General features: G+C 47.3%; 1 protein-coding gene across 3 annotated transcripts in view; it reads left to right on the top strand.

Annotated features, from left to right (window-relative positions):
• Window positions 1-25,912, top strand: part of LMF1 (lipase maturation factor 1) — a 150,794-nt gene that overhangs the window by 105,903 nt on the left and 18,979 nt on the right. For all 3 annotated transcript variants that reach the window (XM_088174229.1, XM_088174228.1, XM_088174230.1), the window contains one exon: window positions 21,890-22,058. In XM_088174229.1, the coding sequence (XP_088030355.1) occupies window positions 21,890-22,058 (169 nt within the window). The remainder of the gene's footprint in view (window positions 1-21,889; window positions 22,059-25,912) is intronic.

Below are 25,912 nucleotides of genomic sequence, written 5' to 3'. Positions count from 1 at the left end.
CTCCTGGGGTTTCCTCCAGCACGGAGCATCCTCGGGGCTGCAGAAGTCCCTGGATGGGCACAGCAGGACAGAATTCCCTGCAGGAGCTGGAGCCTCTGCAACATTTCCCCATCCTCAATTTCCACATCCTCAATTTCCACATCCTGAGTGCTCGTGTGGGAGCTCTGCCCTGCTCCCACCGGGGAACCCCGGGAGGGTTTTCAGCAGGAGCCAGGACACAGAGGTGACAATGGCAGGAGCACGGGGGTGACAATGACAGTGCCAGGAGCACAGAGGTGACAGTGCCAGGACACAGAGGTGACAATGGCAGGAGCACGGGGGTGACAATGACAGTGCCAGGAGCACAGAGGTGACAGTGCCAGGACACAGAGGTGACAATGGCAGGAGCACGGGGGTGACAGCGCCTGGAACACAGGGGTGACAATGTTCAGAATTCAGGGGTGACAGTGCCTGGAACAGAGGTGACAATGCCAGGAGAAGAGGGTGACAGTGCCTGGAGCACAGGGGTGACAATGACAGTGCCTGGAGCAAAGAGGTGACAGTGTCTAGAGCACAAGGGGGACAGTGCCCAAAGTGGAAGGGTGACAGTGCCAGCAGCAGAGAGGTGACAAAGCCTGGACCACAGGGGTGGCAGTGCCCGGAGCAGAGAGGTGACAGTGCCCGGAGCACAGGGGTGACAGTGCCCGGAACAGAGAGGTGACAGTGCCCGGAGCACAGAGGTGACAGTGCCCGGAGTAAGGCAATGCCAGCCCTGCAGAAGGCAGAGTCGAATCCTCCCCACCCAAAACCCCTCCAGGGTTCAGAGCCCTGCACAGGAGCCCCCAGGGTCCCCCCAGGAGCAGTTGGGGACTTTGGGAGCTGGAGAGGGAAGGGGGGACCAGCTGGGACAGGGACCCCGAGGGGGATGTGACACAAACCTCCAGCTCTGTTCCCCTGGAGAAGAATCACCCTTGCCCAGCTGGGCACTGCACCAGGGACAGGCAGCCCCTGGGAGCTGGCAATGTGCAGGACAGCAGCAGCAAAGTCATTTTCCTCCTCTTTTTTTTTTATTTCAGCCAGAAAACAGTTGTTGAACAGATATTTTCTGGCTTTTATTTTATTTTTTTTTTCCCTCCTTGGCTTGGCCAAACCCCAACCTCTTAAAAACGTTGATGGAAACGGACGTTTCCCTCTGCTTGATTTTGTTCCCATCTCTCCAGGAAGGCAGGGGAGGCCAAGTGGGGCTTTCCCTCCTCTTTTTTTTCTTTTTTTTTTGGGATGGGAGGACCGAGCCCCCCTATCCCAGTTGTCCCAGCACTTCCACACCACGAGATGCTGGAGGGATGAGCTGCCCCTGCAGCCACACACACACAAATTAAATCAGGCTGCTGCAGTGCCACAGCTGCAAGGGATTGTGTTGCTGACTTGGGAGGTAGCAGAGGTCACAGCAGCAGCCTGGAGAGAGGGAACAAAAAAAAAAAAAAAAAAAAAAAAAAATCAACCAGCTCCCCCCCTCCCCGCAGAAAGTGTCTGAATCCAGTGTTTGTTTTCACTTGTCGGATCCGAGCTGGGGTTTGTTGTCTGGTGTAAATCAGGGGTGTCTCCAGCAGGATTAGTGGGGTTTCAGCAGTGCCAGGCTCGTGGCAGGAGGATCAGCCCCTCGTTAGGTTTTAATTGGGCACCTACAGGACACGGGCACTGCTTGAGGAGGGGTTTGTCTGTTTGTCTGCTTTTCTATTTTTTTGTTTTTCTCTTTTTCTCTTTTCCTGTTTTTCTGTTTTCTGTGTGGGTGCAGAGTGCTGTTGTTGAGGTGTGTGAGAATAAAGCCCAGCTCACTGGAGGATGGAGCAGCCAGAAAATTCAGGAATTATTCTTGCAGTTCACACAATCCCAGAATGGGTTGGTTTGGAAAAAAACCTCAAAGCTCATCCAGTGCCACCTCTGCCATGGCAGGGACATTTTCCACTGTCCCAGGTTTTTCCAAGCCCTGTCCAGCCTGGCCTTGGACATTTCCAGGGATCCAGGGCCAGCTCCAGCTTCTCTGGGAATCTGTGCCAGGGCCTCACCATCCTCACAGGGAGGAACTTCTTCCTGATATCCAACGTAAATCTCATTTATTTCAGTTTAAATCCATTTTCCCCTTGTTCTATCACTTCATATCCCAGTAAAAAGCCACTTTCCTGCATTTTTATCAATCCCTGAGGATGTTGGGGAGCGTGGTCCCCCCTGGGTGGGTGTCACTGCCTGGCCTGGGCTGGGCAGGGGCTCCCCAGCGAGAACAGAGGAAATTCAGCCTTCCCCAAAGCCCAAACCTTGTTGGTTTTGTTGTGGTTTGGAAAGGAACAACAACCAAAAAAAAAAAAAAAAAAATCCCAGGAAAGTGAAGAGCAGAACACAACTGGGGGAATGGGCTCACAGAAAAGAGCTTTGCAGCTCAGTTGTTTAAAAATCCCCTTTGGATTTTGAAATCTGGTGGGGTGTGAGGTGGAAGGTGCAGGGACAGAGATCCAGAGGTTCCCTGGGAATGTTGGGACCATGGGGGCTGATCCCTGTGCACCCACCCTGCTCCTGGGGTGTCCCTGCCCCTCGGCCCCTCCTGGATCCCCCAAATCCCCTCCCTCAGCCCTGGCCCTGCTCCAGCTCTCAGCAAAACAAAAGGAATGTGAAATCAAAGCAGTGGCAGGGCAGATTTTCTGTTACATTTAAGCCCCCTTAAATTAAAAGCTGAGCTCTACACTCCCCCCCTCCCCTTTACAAGAACCATTCTGAGTTAAGCAGGCAGAACCCAAACTATTTAATCACTCTGATATTTGATTTCACATCCAGCTCGATAGGATCTGCTGGGCCAGACACGGGAACAGCAGCACATACCACCCCAAACCAGTAAATAACACTGCTCCCATAATGGGGTCTGGGATTAGTTAGCAACAAGTTAAGTCCTTGCATTCTGCAGTAGTCAGAGGGACTGAGAAACACTCCCTGGGAGCCATAGGAGTGCATTTAATTAGCTCCTGAATCAGGGCGCTGGGGGGGTTTTTTTTTCTTCTTTTTTTTTTTTTTTTTTTTTTTTTTTTTTTTTTTTTTGAAATCATTAAATAAAGTGTCACCCCAAGCCAGTGCTGTAAACTCTATTTTGATTGTGGCTGCAATAACCCCTTTGGGCGTCATTCAGATTGTACTAAACAGTTTCTGGAGAGCGCTGGTTTCTCTCAAAATAAACCCCAGTCCGGCTTTGACAAGCTCTAATGAAAAACAAATTGTTATATTACTTAGAAAAATAATTTGAAGGAAGTCTGAATTAGTTGTAAAGGTGGAAAAGGTTCAGCTACTTGAAAATAGAAATTTGGAAGGTATTTATTTTAACCATTAAGCCAGTGGCCTTGAAATACAGCCTTGTTTGTTGCAGAACGCTCCTAACGAGAGCCATGAATCACGCTGTTAATCAGTCTGGGAACTTGATTAATTGGAGAGGGGAGCAGCAGTGACTCCAGCAGGCAGAGCCTGGAGCTGGGCTCCTTTTCCAGCCCTCGCCCTGCTGCCATCCACAGCCCAAATGTGGGGAATTTGGGGTTCCCGGGGGCTGTGGCAGCACAGGCTGCCTCACAAGGGACAGGTTTGGATGTCCCTGCTCAGCTTTGCTGCTCTGCAAGCCGGGAGGGGACATTTGATGGCCAGCCGTGACCTCGGGGCTGGGAAACGCTGCCGTGCATGGAAAAACGCAGCAGGAAAGGCAGGGTTGGTTTTCACTCCTGACTGGGGCTCCTGCCTTGAGGACACCAGGGATGAGTTCCAGAATTTTCAGGTTCCTGCCACCTGTGCTGGGGTGGCACTGGATGAGCTTTGAGGTTTTTTTCCAATCCAACCCATTCTGGGATTGTGTGAGCTGCAGAAAAATTCCTGAATTTTCTGGCTGCTCCATCCTCCAGTGAGCTGGGCTTTATTCTCACACACCTCAACAACAGCACTCTGCACCCACACAGAAAACAGAAAAACAGGAAAAGAGAAAAACAGAAAAATAGAAAAACGGAAAAACAGAAAAATAGAAAAACAGAAAAATAGAAAAATAGAAAAACAGAAAAATAGAAAAACAGAAAAGCAGAAAAATAGAAAAATAGAAAAATAGAAAAACAGAAAAACAGAGAAACAGACAAACAGGCTGGCCCAGTGCTGGTGGCACAGTTTGGTGCCAAGAGGAATGGGGATGTGTCCTTGGGAATATTGGGAATGTTGCTGAGCACTGCCTCCAGAATCATTGAAATCACAGCTGGATCCCTGAATTGCAAGATTGGCTGGAATGCAGTGGAAACTCACCCAGTCCTGGTGGCATCTTTGCATCTTTCTGCTCCCTGGTGTCCCCTTTTCCCTCCCCAGGAGCAGCTTGCAGAGCTCATGGGATGTTGTGGCTGACCAGGCTTCACCTCCCTGGCCTCTGGGGCAGCTCCAGGTTTTTCTCTCTGTTTGGATTTTGCACCTGATTTTCCAAATTTCCCTCTGTGCTCCAGCAGCTTTGTGCTGTGAAATTCTGTAATTCTGAAATTCTGTAATTCTGAAATTCTGAAATTCTGAAATTCTGAAGTTCTGAAATTCTGAAATTCTGTAATTCTGAATTTCTGAAATTCTTTAATTCTGAAACTCTGAAATTCTGAATTTCTGAAATTCTTTAATTCTGAAACTCTGAAATTCTGAATTTCTGAAATTCTTTAATTCTGAAACTCTGAAATTCTGAATTTCTGAAATTCTTTAATTCTGAAATTCTGAAACTCTGAAACTCTGAAAGTCTGAAACTCTGAAATTCTGAATTTCTGAAATTCTTTAATTCTGAAACTCTGAAATTCTGAATTTCTGAAATTCTTTAATTCTGAAATTCTGAAACTCTGAAACTCTGAAAGTCTGAAACTCTGAAATTCTGAATTGCTGAAATTCTTTAATTCTGAAATTCCTTAATTCTGACATTCTGAAATTCTGATATTCTGAAATTCTGTAATTCTGAAATTCTGAAGTTCTGAAATTCTGAAATTCTGTAATTCTGAATTTCTGAAATTCTTTAATTCTGAAACTCTGAAATTCTGAATTTCTGAAATTCTTTAATTCTGAAACTCTGAAATTCTGAATTTCTGAAATTCTTTAATTCTGAAACTCTGAAATTCTGAATTTCTGAAATTCTTTAATTCTGAAATTCTGAAACGCTGAAATTTTGAAAGTCTGAAACTCTGAAATTCTGAATTTCTGAAATTCTTTAATTCTGAAACTCTGAAATTCTGAATTTCTGAAATTCTTTAATTCTGAAATTCTGAAACTCTGAAACTCTGAAAGTCTGAAACTCTGAAATTCTGAATTGCTGAAATTCTTTAATTCTGAAATTCCTTAATTCTGACATTCTGAAATTCTGATATTCTGAAATTCTGATATTCTGAAATTCTGAATTTCTGAAACTCTGAATTCCTGAAACTCTGAAATTCTGAAGTTCTGAAATTCTGATATTCTAAAATTCTGAATTTCTGAAATTCTGAATTTCTGAAACTCTGAATTTCTGAAATTCTGAATTTCTGAAACTCTGAAATTCTGGATTTCTGAAACTCTGAAATAATTCTGCAATTCTGCAGCAGAATTTCCAGGTGCTTGGGCAGGGTGGGGGAGATGATGCTGAGGATGCTGGCAGTGAAATGATCCGAGCTGGAGCTCCCAACATCTGCTCTTCCCAGATGGGATTTGGGATTCAGCTCCAGGCTGGGAGATAAAGGATGTGCTGCACATGTGAGTGCAGGGGCATAAAATCCATTTATTTCTGTGTGAGGAGAGCCAGAGCAGCTGCAAAGCAGAGATGTTCCTGGTGGCCATGACATGATCCTCTGGTGTTCTGGCACCACATTTCCAGGGATAATTATTTATTTACTTTTAGGTGTAGCTGCTTAAAGCTGAGTAAAACCATCACAACCCATTGCTGTGCCCAAGCCAAAGCACTCCCCCACTAAAATGTGTCAAATATCTTTAAATATCTGTGATTTTCTGCAGTTTCAGTGCAATGGTTTGAAGTGATGGTGAAGGTCTTCCAAGTTTAATTCCATTTTCTGTCCTTTAGTCCTCATCTGAACTGGTCCCTTCCCAGCTCTTGGCTCCCCCCAGGCTTTGCTGTTCAGCAGGGTGACAGTGGTGGATTTGGGATTTGGGATTTGGGATTTGGGATCTCTCCTCCCACCAGCAAGATGACAGGACCTTTAAATAATGTTTTCTACTCCGTTTCAAAAAAAAAAAAAAAATTAAAAAAAAAAAAAAAAAAAGAAATCAGAACAGCCTAACTGGAAACAGATGGCAGATGAGAAACTTCTTTGAAAGAGGATTTTTAATACATTTATTATGAAGAAAATCCTTTCTTGGTGATGTGTGAAGGCAGAATGTGCCCATTGCAGCAGTGGAAGGGGCTGCAGGGGGATGGTGCCTTTGCTGTGGTGTTCTTGGAGCGAGGGGTGGATTTTGCTGCTGCTGAAATGACTTTCCTGGCTGGAAGGAGGCTGCTCCCCATCCCTGCTCCTTCCTCTTCCCTCTGCCATCACTGGCTGTCACAGCAGCTTTGATTTTGCTCTTGCTGTGGGTTCCTGGCATGGTTTTTCTGGAATGATTTGGGTTGGAAGGGACTTTTAAAGTCCATCCAATTCCAATTTTCCAACGGCTTCCACTCTCCCAGGTTGTTCCAACCTGGTTTTGGACACTTCCAGGGATGGAGCAGCCACAGCTTCCCTGGGAAACCTGTGCCTTGTGTCCTCCCAGAGGAGTTTTTTTAAAAATAATTTGCATATTCCAATCAGTTCTGTCCTTGCCAAGTTAAATGAGTTTGCGCTTTTATGTGCAAAAAGTTGTCACTTCCCACAACGATTGGAACAGCTTTAATTAAAGCCACTTAAGCAAATTTCAACATTTCAGAGGGCTGGATCTCTGCTGTCTGTGCTGCTCAGGGATGGAGGTGAAGACGGATTCTCTCTTTTCCTGCTTTGATGAGAAGAACTCCTTGGCTTGTTGTGGGTTTCGTGTTCCTGAGAAGCTCTGCTGCCTCCGGAGAGGTTTTTCTTTTGCTCTGGAAGCGCTGGGATGAGGCTGCAGCCCCGGGATGCTTCAGCCCACACGCAGTTTACACAGCTGCACCCTCCCCTTCCCCGGGCTCGTTATCTCCGCGGTGATACAACAGCCAGGAATTGCAGGAAACCCGTGTCACTGCTTTCATCTTCCTATAAAAACGGGGAATTTTTTTTTTTTTTTTTTTTTTTTTTTTTTTTTTTTTTTTTGGAGAGATGAGTGGTGCAGGATCCTCTCGGAGCAGCTGGCGTTGGTTTGGTGCTGTGCTTGGCTCCTTCCCCTGGAGGTGGGAATTGTTTGTAAACCCCAAATCTCACTTTCCCTTTCGTTGGGAACAACATTCCCAACAGGTTGTGACCTCCCACCCACCCCTGGGAGTGTCCCAGGCCAGGCTGGACAGGGTTTGGAGCAGCCTGGAATGGTGGAAGGTGTCCCTGCCCATGGGGAGGGGATGGAAATGAGCTTTGAGATTCCTCCCAACCCAAACCTCCCCGCCATGGTTCTGACTGATCCATGGAAAAGATCCCACGATTTCTGCTGCCATTCTGCACGGGGTCCTGGAGTTTTGTTGCTGCTCTAAACCCCGAGCTGAACCCCAGAAGTCCTGGATCCTGCAGGTGTTGGCAGCACGAGGTCTCACCTGTCCTGCTGGGCTCTTGGATTGCAATTCCATCGCTGCCAGGAGCACGGGGCTGCTTTGTCCACGTCCCTCAGGAACTTTTTCCACACCTGAAACCCCCTCGGGGACCGGGTTAAGCTCTACAGGAACCACAAGGGTTTGGTCTGGGCTTGGTGTCCACACGTGGAGCAGCTCGGGGAGAGAAGCATCACTTTAAATTTACACCCTGCTCCAGTTAGGAGAACTTGGAAGCAAAGAGAAATCCCAGATCAGCTTTGGAAAGGCTGAGGGAGTCTAGGAGGGAAATGCACAAAAAAAAAAAAGAGGAATTTGGGAATGTTTGGGAATGATGGTTGGGATGGCTCATGGATGGATTCCCTGCACTTTGTGAGCAAACAAGCAGAAAGGGACAGGTTTTCAATAAAATCCTGGAATGCTTTGGGTTGGAAAGGACCTTAAAGCTCATCTTGGGCAGGGACACCTCCCCCTAGACCAGGTTTTACATCATGGTCACCTCCAAGGAGCTGCCAGCTCCTCTGAGATGCCAAAATCCAGGAGCAGGAGTAAACTCTGCATGCCTCGGTCAACAGAAAATTCAAAATTTCCTCTGGAAAAACAACTGAGATTGCATTGATTGTTTGGATGGGGTTGGGAATGGCAGGAGTGGGGAGTGGGAAGGAGACAGGGATTGCTTTTATGGCATCATTAATGTCATTTATTCCATAGCCAGCCTTTGAAAAGCAGTTGTAATCCCCACACAAATCCCTCGGGAGCAAATTCTGCCCAGCTCTCCTCATCCAGCACGGATCATCCCTGCAGCCAGAAACCTCAGAGGGAACAGAACCGAGGTGAAAGGGTCAGGGGGGCACCCTGGATCCCAAATCAGCTCCATGTCTGAGATTCCAGGGCCAGGGGGATGGAGACACTGCAGGGCCAGCACTGCAGGGACGCTGGGGTCCTAAAGATGGGAGAGCTCCGTTTCCTGGGGTTATTTGGGGGAAAATGATGTGATCAGAGATAAGAAGTGCAGCTTCAAAATGTTGTGTTCCTTCCCAAATCCCCTTCTGCACCCAGGCAGGGAGGGAAGTCCTGGCTGGGCAGTCTCAGGTCCTTGGAGCTGCACAATCCCTGCTGGAGGGTTTTCCTCCGAGCCCTGAAACCGGGGAAAAGGAGATGTTTTCATGGAAATCTGTTCCTCAACCGCCTTGGCCGCCAAAGCTGAAAGGATTGGAGATTTCTGCCCCCAACTCCACGTTTATGGCCAGTGTGAAACCCCACCTGTGATCACCACATGCTGCCTCGGGGAGGCTGCAGTGAATTAAAGCACCGCGGGGAATTTTAGGGAACACATCCTCTTCCTTCTCGGAGTCGGGTTACAGCGACCTCACAACATCTGCACTCGCTGTCTCAGGGCTCCCAGGGTCCTGCTGCATTAAAACTTGCCCCAGCCTTTGTTCAATCCTCAGCCTTTTCCTTTCCTCGCTGCCTCCTCTGGCTTCGGGGGCTGCTCTCGGTGTTCCTGAGCTCTCCAGAAACACCCCCTGGAATTTTTGTGGTGTCTTTCCATGGGCGAGCACAGATCCGTAACTCCGTGGCTGCTGTGCTCGTGGGAGAAGTGTGAAATAAAATTTTTTTCCTAAAGTCGAAATTCCCTCCAAGCTACTGGTGCCCAGCATCCCGAAAGACTGAATTTAGGGGGAGGAAAAAAACAAAGACATCCTTTAATATTCCCTAGATCTCAGGAATGCATGTGGGGATGGGATGCTGCTTTGCTCTGGAATTCCTCTGCCTCATCTCCAGCTTGTCCTGACAGGGTTTAATTGAAATAAAGGTGTGAAGGAGGGTCCTGGGGTTTGTTTTTTTTGGGGGGTTTTTTTTGGGGGAATCCAGAGCACGGGAGATGCCAAAGGCATGGGGTGGCTGTGCTGGCCATGGATTCATGGTGGTCCATGTTGGGAAGATGATGCTGAACTCCAACATCTCCTGGAAGTGACCCCATCCTCCCCTTGGGAGCAGCACATCCCCATCCCACCCCATCCCAGCCCAAACCCTCAACACCCAGAAGGAAAATGCAGCTCCAGATTTGAGCTTTTTTTTTTTTTTTTTTTTCTTCTTTTCTGTGCCTCTCAGGCTCAGACCTCAAGGTTTTAAAGACTTTCATATGTGCTTGACTCGATGTGCTCCGAGTATTCCCATTGAAGTGAACTAAGTGGATAAGACTTTGCAGGATTAAAGCCAAATGAGTCCTCACCCACCATGCTGGGAAGTCTTGTTGAAGTGGGTCATTGGAGGGAAAGGAGGAGGAGGAGGTGGCTCCCAACTTGCCCCTTTCATTTTATGCTTTTATTTATTTAAAGGATTTTTAATTTTTTTTTTTTTCTCTCTCTCTCTTAGGCGGCTTGGGGGGTGGGGGGGGGAGAAAAGAAAATAAAAAGCCCCAGGCTGTGGTGTAACCACCGCAGGCAAGATGTTGTCATGACTACTAAACAAGAAACCTGATTTATAAAATGAGGAAAAACAGATGAACGTGAAATAAAAGAGAGAAAAAAAAAAAAAAAAAAAAGAGGCGATCTTAAAATATTAACTCTGATGTAGAGAAAAATATAAACAGACAGGGTTAGGAAATTCCATAAGGAATATGACTTGTTTAATATTAATCATAAAGGAAAAGATTATGAGAGCTCCAAAGGGTGCCAAATGAAATAATCCACGCAGCCACTGCTGTGATAAAAATCCTTGTGGTGCCTTCCTTGGGCTGCCCTTGGCCACGCTGGGCTGGAGATGTCCTGGCTGGAATCTGTTCCAGGGATGTTCTGCTGCTTCTCCCGGGCCTTTTCCTCCCTTCAGTGCAAACCTCCAGCCAAAATAACCCGTAAAATCAGGTTATTTCTATGGAAAATCACGGCGAGTTGGGAAAAGTGGTTGTGGGGGGGATTTCTGTGAGTGGGTCGGGTCACGAGTGGGTGTGGCAGGGTGAGGTTAGTGATGTCCCAAAGCTCAGGTGGCTCAGGTGAGCGCCTGGTGGGGCTCAGGTGGCTCTGCTCCCATCGCTGGGGGTGCTGTGTGACAGCCAAAATAACCTGAAAAATCAGGTTATTTCATTTAAAATCACGGCGAGTTGGGAAAAGTGGTTGTGGGGGGGATTTCTGTGAGTGGGTCGGGTCACGAGTGGGTGTGATGTGACTCAGACCCGGCGTTAATGATGTCCCAAAGCTCAGGTGGCTCAGGTGAGTGCCTGGTGGGGCTCAGGTGGCTCAGGTGGCTCAGGTGAGCGCCTGGTGGGGCTCAGGTGACTCTGCTCCCGTCTCTGGTGCTGCCGTGTCACTGCTGCTCCTCCTGTCCCTCTCCTGCCGTCCTGAGCTGATCCTGCACCGCAGAAGTGCCAGGTGTCACAATTCCTCCGTGGACGCCGTTCCTGGTGCAGGACAAGGAGCCCTGGAGGCTCCTCAGGACCAGGTGACACCTGTGGGACAGTTTCCCTGCTGTGTGTCAGGGATTAACCCTTTGAGCAGCAGCGGTGATAAAACACCCAGCAGCACGGTGTCTCTCAAGATAGGAAGGAGACAATTTATTCTTTATTTATTTATTATTTATTATGAACATCACACTCCTTAAATACACTCAGGAACAAAACACAGCCCATTGGTCCAGAGACAGTGACACCTCTTTCCCAGGCTTTGTCACCCATCCAGCAGGTGTTTATGTTTGTTTTCCGTTCTTCTCTCACGTTTCCATTAGAGAAAAGTGGCTTTGGGAAGGAGCCCTAGCAGAGCCTGGGAAGGTTGGCGTGGAAAATCTCTCAGAGGAGTTTTTCCTGGGCCTGGCAGCCACACATGCCAGCCCCCTTTGTCCCTTGGGTGTCCCCACCGGTGTTCCCCGGTGCCAGTGCCCCGTGTGGCCCCAGCACGGTGACAGCAGCTCTGCCACCACAAGACGCCAGCCAGGAGCAGCTGTGGCCACATCTGGGCAGCACCTCCATGGGATGATCCGGGCTGGAAAATCCTGGGCACGGCTGTAATTTCCCTCTGTGCTGTCTGGGCACGCCGACGTTTCCCAGGCCAGCTGGGAGATGAATGCCTTGAGGCACAGCAGGGAATTGTGCAGCTCTGGGATTGCTGCTCCCAGCCCACGTTGGCCCCAGCTCTGGCTTTGGTTGCCAGTTTGGTTTGCAGAAACCTTCAGGGTTCCTTCTTGCTGTCAGGAGAAATTCATCTCCAAAAACCAGACAGAAAAAAAAAATAAAATCCATGGCCTGAGGGTGTAGGATGGAGGTGCCCACCCAACAGGGCCTCCCAGATTCCCTTTGCAGAATCCATCCAGGACCCCTGGGCACATCCACCCTCACCTGTCCAGGTGTCCCTGTGCTGCTCCTGATCCATGTCCTGACCTGGCTCTGGCTGTGCCCACATTGCCAAAGCTCTGAGCACCGTGGGCATGGTGCAGGAAACCTGGAACAGCCAAGATTTCTGCATTTTTCCCCAGCTCCCTGCGTGTTCTCCCAGTTCCCTGCATCTTTTCCTGGATCCTTGCATTTTTCCCAACTCTCTGAATTTCCCCCCCCTCCGAGTTCTCTCCATCTTTTCCTGGCTCCCTACATTTTTCCCAACTCCCTGCATTTTTTCCCCCCAATTCTCTGTATCTTTTCCCAGCTCCCTACATATTTCCCCAGTTCCCTGCATTATTTCTCCAGCTCCCTGCATCCTTTCCTGCCTCCCTACATTTTCCCCAACTCCCTGCATTTTTCCCCCCCAATTCTCTGCATTTTTCCCCATCTCCCTACATCTTTTCCCCAACTCCCTGCATTTTTTTTTTTCCCCCCAGTTCTCTCCATCTTTTCCCAGCTCAGCAGCCTGGCAGCATTCAGATCCCTGCTCCTTCTTATCAATCCCTTCCCAGTGCTGCTCCAGCAGCACCAGGCAGTGCCTGGCACCTCCTGCTGCCCTGGTGTCCCATTCCCAGAGCAGCTCCTCATCCCCTGCTGGACGAGGCTGTTGGAATCACAAGATGAGGCAATGATGGATTTTTTTTTTTTATTTTATTTTTTTTTAATTTTTTTTCGCTCTTCCCCTCAGTTGACAAACGCAGTTTGTGGGTGAATAATGAGTAACCTTTAACAGCGAGCCCCATGGCTGATGTGGATGCCCCTTGGGTGTTGTGGGATGAGTCACAGTGGAGAGCACAGCACAGGCAGCTGCATTTCATCCTCGGAGCTGGAAAACCTCAATCCCTCTCAATCCCTGGGCAGCGTTTTTTGGGGTTTTTTTTGTTTTTTTTTTTTTCCAGGGGAGCATCTTTCCCTGATAACAGCAAACCCTGGCGTTTGTCAGGGCAGCATTCCCCCCTCTGCGGTGACAGCTCTGCCTGGAATATCCTGCGATATTTTCCTCTCTCTTCCCAGGCTGCTCTCATATGTAAGCCATCAGAGCAGGGATCTCGCAGCTGTGACCTTAACAAGTGGGTGGCATTTTCTGCTTCCTCCCCTGCATCCTCCGGGATGCGCGGCTCATGTGATCCCGTCTGCCACGGGCCAAAGCCGGGCTGGGAAAAGCAGGAGGAGGCTACCAGGAAAAACTCACCGCACTCCTCTGCTTGGGGATGGGATTTTTTCGGAGCTGCCAGCAGGAGCCAGGCAGCCCTGAAATGCTGATTTGTGCAGGCAGAAGGCTCGGGGATAAATGGAGTTTATTAAATCCCATCCCTTTGGAGCACCTTGTCGTCCTCTGCAAAGCTAAAAGAGGGATTTGGGTTTTTATTTTGTTTCTGTTCCTATCTAGTGCTGAGCAGACTCCATCAATCCCTCTATTGGGATCGGAAAGATTCCTGCAAGTAAATAAATCCATATAAACAAAATAAAAGCTTCCCTCAGCAGGGCTGGAGCAATGAGCATCCCAATCTCTCCTGATTTTTTCCCTGCCTCCATCCCAGCATCGTTTTGTCCCACATAGAACCAACTGCTCAGGGAAGGAAAAAGCTGAAAAAACTCTTTTTTAAAAAAAAAAAATTTCATAATTTACACCTCGCTCCCATTGTAACTGGAATTATGAGTAAGGCTGAAAAGAAACTGCTGCAGATGGCAGCATAAAAATGTGATTTTTAACACATTTTGTGTTTTCTTAAGCATCTCTGGTTTTGCCCAGGGTACATTTCATTTGCTATTTATTTAGTCCCCACCTCTGACAGCTCAGGGATTGCTCAGCTGCCATCTGGGGTGGAAGGAAAATGGGAAAATTCCTGTTTTCTCCTGCTTTTTTTTCCTTCTTTTGACCTCAGAAAATTTAACAAGGGCTCCATGTCCAGTGGATGGGCATTTTGTAATTTAAATATGTCAGTGAGCTGGGCTTGGAATCCCAGAATCCTGGAATGGTTTGGGCTGGAAGGGACCTCAGGGACATTTTCCCTGTCCCAGGGTGCTCCCAGCCCTGCCCTTGGACACTTCCAGGGATGGAGCAGCCACAGCTTCCCTGGGAATCTCTGGCAGATTTTCACCAAGGAATGATCCTCGTGGGTCTCTCCCAGCTCAGGATATTCCTTGATTCCAGATTTATCACAGGATCAATTTCATTTCATTTAATAAATTGAAATTTAGTTTTGAAGCCATTTGCCAGCAGATTTGAGGGAAGGATTTGGGGCAGAGCTGCAGAAATGCCAAGGCATGGTGGCTGTTCTGCCCTTCCTTCACATTTCTCCTCTTTTTTTTTTTTTTTTTTTCTTTTTTACCATTTCCATAAAATTTTTACATCCAGTCCTTCACTTTCTTTTTTTTTTTTTTTTTTTTTTTTTTTTTTAAATCCTCCAGGCTTTTTCAGCCTGGCTTTATTGAAATCAAATGCTGCCCAGCCCCAAACCTGGCTTTTTCCTGGTGTGTTTTCAGCCACAAATGTTTCCCATTTCTCCATCCCCACGGGCTCAGGGCTCAGCTCCGTTTGTGTCCCCCCCCCCCCCCCCAAAAAAAAAAAAAAAATTTGCTCTTGGTTTGCTGGAAAAATCCAGAGCTGGAATCTCACCCAGCCTTGGCTCCCAGTGACACCGAGTAGCCAACCCGAGTGAAACATTTCACTGCAGATGTTGCTGAGAGCTTCAAGTTACCCAAAATTATGGATTTAACGAGGCGAGGCAAGGAGCTGCAGAAGGATCCAGAGCAGGGGAAGCCGCTGGAGTTTTCAGCCTGATCAGATGTGACAATCCTCGACTTTCCCCTCGCCTTCTCCCCGTGCCTGTGGGTGTGCTCACGTCCTCTCCTTTCAGTTCCAAGAGGCAGAGATGGCTTGGAATCCGTGCTGGCCTTGAATTTGGGGAGCAGAGTCCCCATCCAGCTGTTGCAGATGTCTCCACAGCTGGTGAAACCAAAACCTTGGGTTTGAATCCTTTTGGAAGGGGATTGTGACAGCATTCCCATCAATATTTATTCCTCTTTTGTCTTTAATACCAATTTCATCCAAATTTTACCTGGACTAGAGAAGATGTTTGCTATCAGAACAGATTTTTTTTTTTTTTTTTGGATGTGTTCTCCTTCTCTCTTTCCCCCCAGAAAATTGGGTTTGCTCTTTGGTAATTGTCAAACACCTCTAAATATTGCAGAAAAAGTGATTTTCAAAGGAGCCTGCAGTGCGTGGATGGGGAAAGGGAATGGAAGCATTTTTGCCAGAAGTGTTTTAGCATTCCTTCAATCAAGGAATATAAACAGTTCCATGTGACTTTGGGCTGATCCAGGATTTGACAGCAGGGTTTAATTCACATCATTTCTCACAGAGGGAATTTTGAACCCACACATCTCCTGGTGAAAAATGTCCTAATTAGTAGGGAGGAGGATATTCTGGAAAAGGCTTTCACTTTCTGCTCTTGATGGTGTTCCACTTTATTACTGCTCACTCAATAATCATCCAGCGTTAATTACAGAGGAGTTCTGTGTAATGGAGTTATTGATTGGTGCCTATTGACAGCCCCATTCCAGGCTGTAATTAAACCTCAGACCTCAGGATTACTTCTACAGGGCTGGAAAATTTTTTTTCCTGAATCCTTCTTTTCCTGTGTGTTGGTATTAGGGGATAATCCAGGCTGTGCAGCACAAATAAAAAAAAAAAAAAATGAAAATGATGTTTGTGCTTTCACCAAGCCCAGAGCTGCTCCTTGCTGAAGCTGCTGGGAGAGGGAACTGGGATTTGGTTCCATCCTCCAAAACCTGCATGCCTGGAAATTTTGGGGAGGATCAAGGTGCTGGGAATGCCTGGGGTGGAATTGCTCCTCCTGGCTGCTGTTCAGAGCTGTTTAGTGGATATTGAGTGGATATTCATTTCAGCACTGCAGTGAGTGACCGACTGCTCTTGCTTTTGGTTTGCACCTGGTGGGAAATTAGGGAGGAATTCCTGTATGGAAAGGGGAAAGGGCTGTGCAGGGTGGAATGCCCGGGTCTGGAGGTGGCACCTGGGGACACCTGGGGTCAGAGGTGGCCTTGGCTGTGGTGGGGGAATGGTTGGACTCGATGATCCAAGGATCAAGGATTCCATGATTCCAACCTCAGTGATTCCATGATTCCAACCTTAATGATTCCATGATTCCAACCTCAAGGATTCCATGATTCCAGCCTCAATAATTCCATGATTCCAGCCTCAGTAATTCCATGATTCCAACCTCAGTGATTCCATTATTCCAACCTCAACAATTCCATGATTCCAACCTTAATGATTCCATGATTCCAACCTCAACAATTCCATGATTCTAACCTCAATAATTGCGTGATCCCAACTTCAATAATTCCATTATTCCAACCTCAATGATTCCATGACTCCAGCCTCAATTATTCCAGCCTCAATAATTCCACGATTCCAGCCTCAATAATTCCATGAATCCATGACTCCACCCAGCCCAGGGGGGTCACAGGGACAATCCCCCATGTGTTTTCCCAGGGGGTTGGGCTGTGCCATGGATGTGTCCTGGCTGTTCCAGGCGCTGCATCCCCTTCCAGGGGCACCTCCATATCTTTGCCTGAGACCCCCCCTCCCCTTAATTTCAAAATCATCATAATTTGGAGGGAGGGGGTTTGAATTCCCCATTTCCAAAAGAGGCTCCTGCCTTTCAAACCAAGACAAGGAATGGGTGAGGAATTCTCTTCCCACCATCCCCACGCCTGGGGCTGGACTTCAGCTCTGCACGTGCCATAAAAATGCTTTTAACGAGAGGGATGGAGCTGCCCAGAGGAACACTTGGAGCATTAATGGATGCAGGGACTTTTTAAGGAGCTGTTGGATTTTGTGGCTGGAATGAGCTCATCAGCACGAGCGCCGGGTGAAGGAACCCAGACCTGCTCCGGGGGAGCAGCACACGGCTCCTCCAGCCTTGGGATGGATCCTGGGGTGTTTTTCCAGCAGCTCCTGTGGAGATTTGTGCTGCTCATGGGATGTCACCGATCCCTGCTGTGTGCCAGAGGCAGCAGGGTCCTGCTGGGATGCATTTGGAACAACCTGACTTGGACTTGGGAAAAAATTCCTCCCTGTGAGGGTGGCACGGAATTCCCAGAGAAGCTGTGGCTGCCCCTGGATCCCTGGAAATGTCCAAGGCCAACTTGGATGGAGCTTGGGGCAATCTGGGATAGTGGAAGGTGTCCCTGGAAAAGGGATGAAACCTTTAAATCCCTCCAACCCACAATGTGTGGGAGCTGCAGTGTCTGGCTCAGACAGGAACAAATGAAAATCCAGTTTGGAGGGAGAAACTTCCATTGGTGCCCGCTCAGATCCAACCTAAACGTGGGGCGTGGGACAGGAATTGGGGGGGATTTGGGTCCCTGTTTAGACCTGGGATTGCAAAAACCCCACAGTGCAATTTGTAATGTGTAAAGCCTGACCCAGAGCAAGGTTTTTAGTGAAGATTGTGCATTTCTGTGTCCGTGATTGCTTCATTCCTCAGCAGAGGCTGGCCTGCTCCCTTTTCTCCTGGTGCTTCCAATAGTTCTCTGAATTTCTCTGGGATTTACAAAAACCATCTCCTGCCTGCACAGAGGTGATTATTGACCTGTTTTACTCTGCACCCTGAGCAGCAGAGATTAAATCCTCACACAAACAGCCAATCGAGGTGTTAACAAGAAATTAAATTCATAATGGGGGAAAATTAAATTCATAATGGGGGGAAAATTAAATTCATAATGGGGGGAAAATTAAATTCGTAATGGGGGAAAATTAAATATTCTTGTTGCTGCTATTTAATGGGAATATTTTTTTATCTGTGCCTATGATAAATTTGGGGGGGAAACCACATGTATGAGTGTTTTTCAAGGAACAGTTTAACAACTACACTCCAGTGCAGGTAGAGACTCTGCTTTGACTTTCAGACTCTACTTTGGGGCAGCAGGAAGGACTGGATGGTTCCTGAGGTCTCTTTTTTCCCTTTAAATGATTTACAGTCCTTCCAGAAATGCCAATTTTGGCTTTTCTGTGCCAATGGCTCGATGTCAGGAAGCCCCAGTGAGGTGATCCTGTCCCCATGCTGAGGACAAGCTCCAGGTTGTTTAAGAGTTTCCAGCTTGTTTTTGTCCCTCCTGGACAAATTTCCAGCTTGTGGCATGGAATTTGAGCTTCCTGTGCCTACTGGATGTCTGTAACAATCTGGGATTTCAAAAAAAAAAAAAAAAAAAAAACAAAAAACAAAAACCCCAAACCCCAGCCAAACAAAGGAGCCCAACCTGTAAAAAAGTTAAAAAGTTACGGCTGGAGGTGCCCATTTTCTGACAGAAGGGTTTGGTAACGGGGCAGGGGACAGAAATGTGAGGAATAATTGGTTTTGGGCCTAGAACCAGGAAAACTACTTTTCCAAATTAATCCAGCGAGAGCCATGAATCCACTGTATTTCATATCACACTTCATAAAACTCCAGTCATAATCCATAAAAGTGACATTATTAGATTAAAACCCTCAGTTCCTCCTAGAAGGAGCTCGCTCATTAGACATGCTGTAGTTTTATAACCTCAAAGTTCCTCCCCAATTACCATGATTAATACTGGGCTTTAATAAAAAATTTCTCCCCATCACCACAGGGGTTGATCCCATCTGGTTGGTGTAATTGGGATTTTCAATATTGCCCAGCAAGGGAAAGAGCACAAATCAGGGCTGAGGATGGATGGGGATGGAGGTGTGCACATCCAGCTGGGTCCTGGTGCTGGTTTGGAGCATGGAGAAGCCCAGGTGTGGTGTGAGCCAAAGGCTGGAATTGCTGTGGAAGTGGGGATGAATTCTCCCTCCTCAGCCATCAGGGAAGCTCCCCGTGCTCTTTCCAGCAGGGAATCTGCCCTGGGAAATCCATCCCAAATTGAACATCCCAACTGGAGCCAGCTGTGGGGGAGCAGAGCATGGGAGCTGCAGAGGTTTCACACAGGAAAGGCAGGATTTGGGGAATTACCTGCTGAAATTTGGATGGCAGTGGGTCCCTAAATCCTGGGAGATGCTGCTCCTGTGGGTTCAGCTTCACCCTTGGTGCCATGGACTCGTCCATCCCTCTGGTGTCTCCCACCTGGAGCAGAGGAACCCACAGGGATGCTCCAAGGGCTGGAGCCAGGCTGGGAGAGCTGGGAATGCTCACCTGGAGAGGAGAAGGATCCAGAGAGAGCTCAGAGCCCCTTCCAGGGCATAAAGGGGCTCCAGGAGAGCTGGAGAAGAGGGACAGGGGATGGAGGGACAGGACACAGGGAATGGCTTCACATGGACAGAGAGCAGGGCTGGTGGGATTTTGGGCAGGAATTCTCCCCTGGGAGGGTGGCACAGAATTCCCAGAGAAGCTGTGGCTGCCCCTGGATCCCTGGAAGTGTCCAAGGCCAGGGTTTGGAGCACCCTGGGGCAGTGGAAGGTGTTGGGGGTGGAACTGGATGAGTTTAAAGTCCCTTCCCACCCAAACCATTCCATGATGATGATGATGATGATGATGATGATGATGATGAAATAACATTAAACCCACTCAATACAGCCACAAAGCCTCTTGCTGGGACACCACCACCCCTCAGCATGTTTGACAAATCCCATTTTTTTGGCTTTGAAGCAGGAATTCCTTGGAGTTTTGTGCTTCCAAACCCGAGGGCTCCATGGCTCCCTCAGCCCCCGGCTGAGCAGGAGCTCCAAGCCCCAGCCAGAAGCACTGAAATTAAAAATGTGTCGGCTCTGCACTTCCAGCCCAGCCCAGAAAACGCCAAACTCGTGTTATTTTTTGAATCCCCTGATTTTTCAGGGCTGCTGGAAATAAGAGCTCCCGCTCCTGACTTCCAAGCAATAAAGAGAGGTGAATCACTCCTGAAAAAAAAAAAAAAAAAACCAAAAAAACGAAAAACCCCAAAAACATTTTAAAAAACCCCTCCCGTGGACCACCCAGGGGCTCCTGCACAGCACAGAAGGATTTTCTTAACACGGCTGCGACTGCACGAGGCAAAATCACCTCGGAACAGGAGCAGAGTTCCCCGAGTGAGAGGTGTGATAATGGAGCCAGGCTGATTAATATGCATCGAGTTAAATCACATTCAGGTCACAGGGTGAGCCCCAAACCTCCCCTGGAACATGTTCCCTTCCAGGACCCAACATGTGTCTGGAATTCAGGTAGAAATTATTTTATTTTATTTTATTTTATTTTTTTTCTCCCCCTCATAATTATCCAGCTCAGCATAAATTATTATTTTTTTAAATGAAATAATAGTTAGGGGTTTTTGTTCCTTGCTGTGATTGGTCAGAGCTCTCCTTTTTTTTAACAATCTGTGACTTTCTGAAGAGTCCTGCTGGGGTTTTAAAACTTGTAACTTGCAAATCACCATGTCAGAAACCATGGTGCCAGCCATATAAAATGTGAAATCACACGTTCTTAGCATTTATTTGTTGTCATTTTTAATGAGAAAACATGGATTATTTTATCAGAACCCTGGCTGAAAGTCCTCAGGCTGAAAATGTCCCCGTGTTCCTGAGGTTTGTAGCAGTATTTTGGGAGACCACATGCAAGATATTCTCCTAAATATCCAATAAAAGTTAAAATTAAAACAAAATAACGCCTCTTAAAATGCACATTTCTATATTTAATGCTGCTCTTTAATTAGAAGTTCCAAGATTTCCTCCTGAAGGGTTTCAGGGGCGTTGCTGTCACGGATCCCTCGGAATGAGCAGGAAGGGGGAGATTCCCATGGGAGCACCATGGAAATCAAATCACAATGGAAATCAAATTAATTTGGAAATTGAGTCACAATGGAAATCAAATTAATTTGGAAACTGAGTCACTTTGGAAATCAAGGTACAATGGAAATCGAGTCACAATGGAAATCAAATTAATTTGGAAATTGAGTCACTTTGGAAATCAAGGTAAAATGGAAATCAAGGCACAATGGAAATCAAATCACAATGGAAATCAAATTAATTTGGAAATTGAGTCACTTTGGAAATCAAGCTACAATGGAAATCAAGTTAATTTGGAAATGAGTCACTTTGTAAATCAAGTTATTGTGACAATCAAGTCACTTTGGAAATCAAGGCACAATGGAAATCAAGGCACTGTGGAAATCAAGGTAGAATGGAAATCAAGTTACTTTGGAAATCAAATTATTGTGGAAATCAAGGCACAGTGGAAACTGAGTCACTTAGGAAATCAAGTTACTTTGGAAATCAAGGCTCTTTGTAAATCAAGGCACAATGGAAATCGAGTCACTATGGAAATCAAATTACTCTGGAAATCAAGTTTCTATGGAAATCAAGTTTCTATGGAAATCAAGTTTCTGTGGAAGTTAAGTCACTTTGGGAATCCAGTGTCTGTGGAAATCACGTCACTCTGTCCCCTGGCTGATCCCTCCTGCTGAAGGCAGAGCTCACGTTGTGAACCAGAGGCACAGATTTTGGCTAAGCCTGGGCTCCAGGAAGGCTTTGCCAGCCCAGAACATCAGCGAGATCCATGTTGGGATTCCAAAATCCATCTTGGGATTCTAAAATCCATCTTGGGATTCTAAAATCCATCTTGGGATGCTAAACCCCATCTTGGGATTCTAAAACCCATCTTGGGATTATAAAATCCATCTTGGGATGTTAAAATCCAACTTGGGATGTTAAAATCCATGTTGGGATTATAAAATCCATCTTGGGGTGCTAAAACTCATTTTGGGATTCTAAACCCATCTTGGGATGCCAAAACCCATCTTGGGATGCCAAAACCCATCCCCACACGTTTTTTGCTGGCATTTTGGGAGATCCAACGCTCTCCTCTTCCTCGTTTCCCCTCCAGGTGCTCCTGATCATCAGTGGGAACCTGAGTTTCCTCAACTGGCTCACCATGGTGCCCAGCCTGGCCTGCTTTGACGACGCCAGCCTGGGGCTCCTCTTCGGCTCCCGGCTCCGGGAACGCGCGGCGCGGCTGCAGCGCCCAGGGGAGCAGGGACACAGGATTTCCCTGGGTGAGTTATTCCCAGACAGGGAAAAGTTGGGATTTTGGTGTGCTTGGTTCCAAAGGTCTCAGAGAGGGAAAAGTTGGGATTTTGGTGTGCTTGGTTCCAAAAGTCTCAGAGAGGGAAAAGTTGGGATTTTGGTGTGCTTGGATCCAAAGATCTCACCTTGAGAGGGAGAAGTTGGGATTTTGATGTGCTGGTCTCCAAAAGTCTCAGAGAGGGAAAAGTTGGGATTTTGGTGTGCCTGGCTCCAAAGCTCTCACCTTGAGAGGAAAAGTTGGGATTTTGGTGTGCTTGGATCCAAAGATCTCACCTTGAGAGGAAAAGTTGGGATTTTGGTGTGCTTGGCTCCAAAGTTTTCATCTTTGAGGCAAAGATCTGCTCCTCTGTGGGCAAAAGGTGCCTGGAGCTCACGATGTGAGGCTGGTGGTTGGTTCATGAGGCTCTGTGGGGACACTGCCATGGGGACAGTGCCATGGGGACACTGCCATGGGGACACTGATATGGGGACACTGCCATGGGGACAGTGCCATGGGGACATTGCCATGGGGACATTGCCATGGGGACACTGCCATGGGGACAGTGCCATGGGGACACTGACATGGGGACACTGACATGGGGACACTGCCATGGGGACAGTGCCATGGGGACACTGACATGGGGACACTGACATGGGGACAGTGCCATGGGGACATTCCTTCTGGGACGTGTCCTCTGCAGGATCAATTCACAGCAAGTCCAGGCAGGTGCAGCTCCTGAAAGTCACTCCTTGCTCTGCCCCCAGTGGCTCAAACTCAAAATAAGAATGTGGAGTAGAATGATTGAACTTGGGTGGGTTTTTTAAAATTTTTTTTTTTTAATTTTGGCTGTTTAAAGTCAAGGATGAGGTGGGGTTAGAAGCTGGGTTCTCACATTTGCTCTCCTCACTCGCTCTCCTTCGAGGCATGGTGAAGAGAAGGTTCCAGAGAGAACTCAGAGCTCCTCCCAGATTTTAAAGGGGCATCAGGAGAGCTGGGGAGGGATTCAGGACAAGGAATGGAGGGACAGGACACAGGGAATGGCTTTAACCTGGCTGCAGGTTGATAAGGTTTTATCACCTCAAAGTTCCTCCCCGGTTACCATGATTAATACTGGGCTTTAATAAAAAATTTCTCCCGGTGTAGGTGGGATAAATGGGAAGGAATTCCGGGCTGGCAGGGTGGGGAGGCCCTGGCACAGATTCCCAGAGAAGCTGAGATCCCTGGAAATATCCAAGGCCGGGTTGGACAGGGCTGGGAGCACCTTGGGACAATGGAAGGAGCAGCTGCTGGTGACCACCACCATGGAAGGGGAAAAAATTCCCCAAAAACCAGGGAGGAGGAGGAGGAGAACTCCCGTTCATCCCATAAATGTGAAAAAGCAAATACAAGGGGGGGTTGTGACTGGAATAAAAAAAACCAAAAAGATCTCGAGGTGGCTGATTCCCCCTTCCAGAGGCGATTTCCAGGCTGCCCCGATGCAGAAGAAGCAGCACGGGGGATGTTTCTGTGGAACAGATGGAGAGTGGTGTTTGCAGCATTTTTATAAACCGCATATAAGCAACAAATTTGCCTGTAATATCAACAACAATCACAGCTGCTGGGGTTAAATATCCCAAACAGCTGTCAGAGGAAGGAAAAATGTCAACAAGAGGCAGCATCTGTCTCCAGGCTTTTCGACCAAGAAGCAGCTCATTAACCAAAAACGGGAGCTCCAGCAATGCAGCTTCGTTACATTTTGTGTCTTTTATTTCCCTTTTTTTTTTTTTTTTTTGCTGGGATAAATCTTTATCAGCTTTTCCCTTCCTGGAGCTTTGCTTTAGAGGTTGTGAACATTTCTAAAACTTTCCTCCCAACTCCATTTATGCCTCCAACCCCAAACAACACCGAGGCTGCAGCTTCTTTTTGGGAGGAGAGGCCAAAGGGAGTCCCTGTGAGGGGGAGGCAGATCCTGTTTGGAGGAACTTGCACCTTTTGTGTGATGTTCTCCAGAAAGTCTCCCTGAGCCAGGGTGTCCAGGCAAGGGGAATTGAACATCCCACTCGGGGTGTAGCTGTGTCCCACCCTCAGAAGGGGTGGGGTGTCTGTAATATCCCAGAATTTGAATTCCTGACTATTTTCTCTGCTAAGGAAAATTAATAAAAAATAAAAAATCTGCTAATGCAGATCTGCTAATAAAAAAATCTGCTAAAAAATAAAATAAAACCTCTGCTGATGGGGCTCAGAGAAGCCCTCCTGGGCCACCAGAGCAGGAGACAGGATGGCCCCCAGCCATGTCCTGATTTTCTGAGGCCAATCCTTGAAGTGTTTGATTCCTACTGATCCATTCCCATCCAGACCCCACTGGCTCCTGTCCCCACATTTTTCTCCGTCTTTGCCATCCAGGTTATTTTTTTTTTTCCCCTGAATTAACTCATTTATCTCCCTGATTGAGTGGCTGAGGGGTGAGCAGTCATGGACTGCTGAGAAGCCAGGTGAGGCTCTGTGCCTCTACCTGCTCTTGAATTAAAGGGGAAGAAATTCAGCTCATCTAAAAAAAAAAAAAAAAAAAAAAAAACAAAACCCAAAAATCATAGGCAGCAGCACAGGGGGTGAGGGAAGGCCTGATTCAAACGATTCTCCAAAAATGTTCTCAGACTAAACAATTATTAATAGCTTCTGAGAGAGGTTCAAATAAACATCCCTCTCCTGCAGAGAGAAGGGGAAAGCTCCACGCAATTGCTTTGAATCTGATCCTTTGGCTGTTAATGTTAAATAAATGGAAGAGGGCCACGAGGGAAGGAGCCCCTCGGGGGTCACCTCTGCTTGTTTGTGTGATCCTGGCACATCACTCAGCTCCTCCAGCAGAGTGGGGAATTGGGGTTTTTTATTTTTTTTTTTTTTGAGCAGGAAAAGCCCTTGGGATGGGCAGAGCTCAGGGCAGCAGGAGCAGCCCCAGCACTCCACAGAGCCCAGCTCCTGAGCAAGGTGCAGGTGCCAGCTGTGGTTTTTCCCCTGGTATTAAAGCCATGATTGATGTCACATTTTAGACATTTTTTCCTTTTAGCCCTTGCTCAGACTGTTTAGAGAAAGGCAGATCCCAGCAGTGATAGCAGCCTGTGCCAAGGCTGGGGTTTGTCAGCCTGAGGGGCCTGGCTGATGCCTTCACTTTCAGCTTTTCCATTTGTCATATTTCAAATATATTAATATATTTCATATACTTTCATCCATTTCTATTTTTCATTCTGTGCTGCCTTGGTGTATAACTCTGAACTTCACATTAAGTGTCAGCAAGTTCTCCTCCTTTAATTCTTGTCCCAACTAAACCCCTCTAACAGCTTAGTTAGACACAACAATCCTTCCCCAGCTTGAGAATCAAGGACAATTGCCCAAAAAGTGAGAGAAGGGGGCAAGCCAGGAGGATGAGACTTCATAACCTAAAGCTGTGATTTAACCCCAATATGGAAATGGATCAAAACTTATAAAAGTGTAAAAATTCATGATTTGGGTCCATCTTGGGTGTAGCCCTGGCCAGGCTCTTGTGCTACCCAAGGTGAATCTTTTTAAGGCCTTTTTAATAAATTTCCACTTTATTCCTTTAATTCTGTCCAGCCTCTGTTCCAGATCAGCCTTTCCAGGAATCAGGGGATGGGAATGGGGATGGGATGGGACATATACTGAGAAAATAAGAAAATTACAGCCTGAAAAATATTCCAGGTTATTTTCAGCTCTGTTCCCAGCCCATGAGCTGGCCCAGCTCAAGGCTAGGGAGAATTTCTCCCAAGGTGATAATTTGGTCACAATAAAAAGGAATTAATAACAAAGATAGAACCCCTGGCAATGGGGTGTCTTCTCTCTGAACCAATC

This window comes from Sturnus vulgaris, chromosome 16 (assembly GCF_052056855.1).
Source record: "Sturnus vulgaris isolate bStuVul1 chromosome 16, bStuVul1.hap1, whole genome shotgun sequence".
In the NCBI taxonomy this organism is placed as follows: Eukaryota; Metazoa; Chordata; class Aves; order Passeriformes; family Sturnidae; genus Sturnus; species Sturnus vulgaris.
The sequence above is the reverse complement of the archived record's forward strand: the minus strand, read 5'-3'. Positions and strand labels throughout refer to the sequence as shown.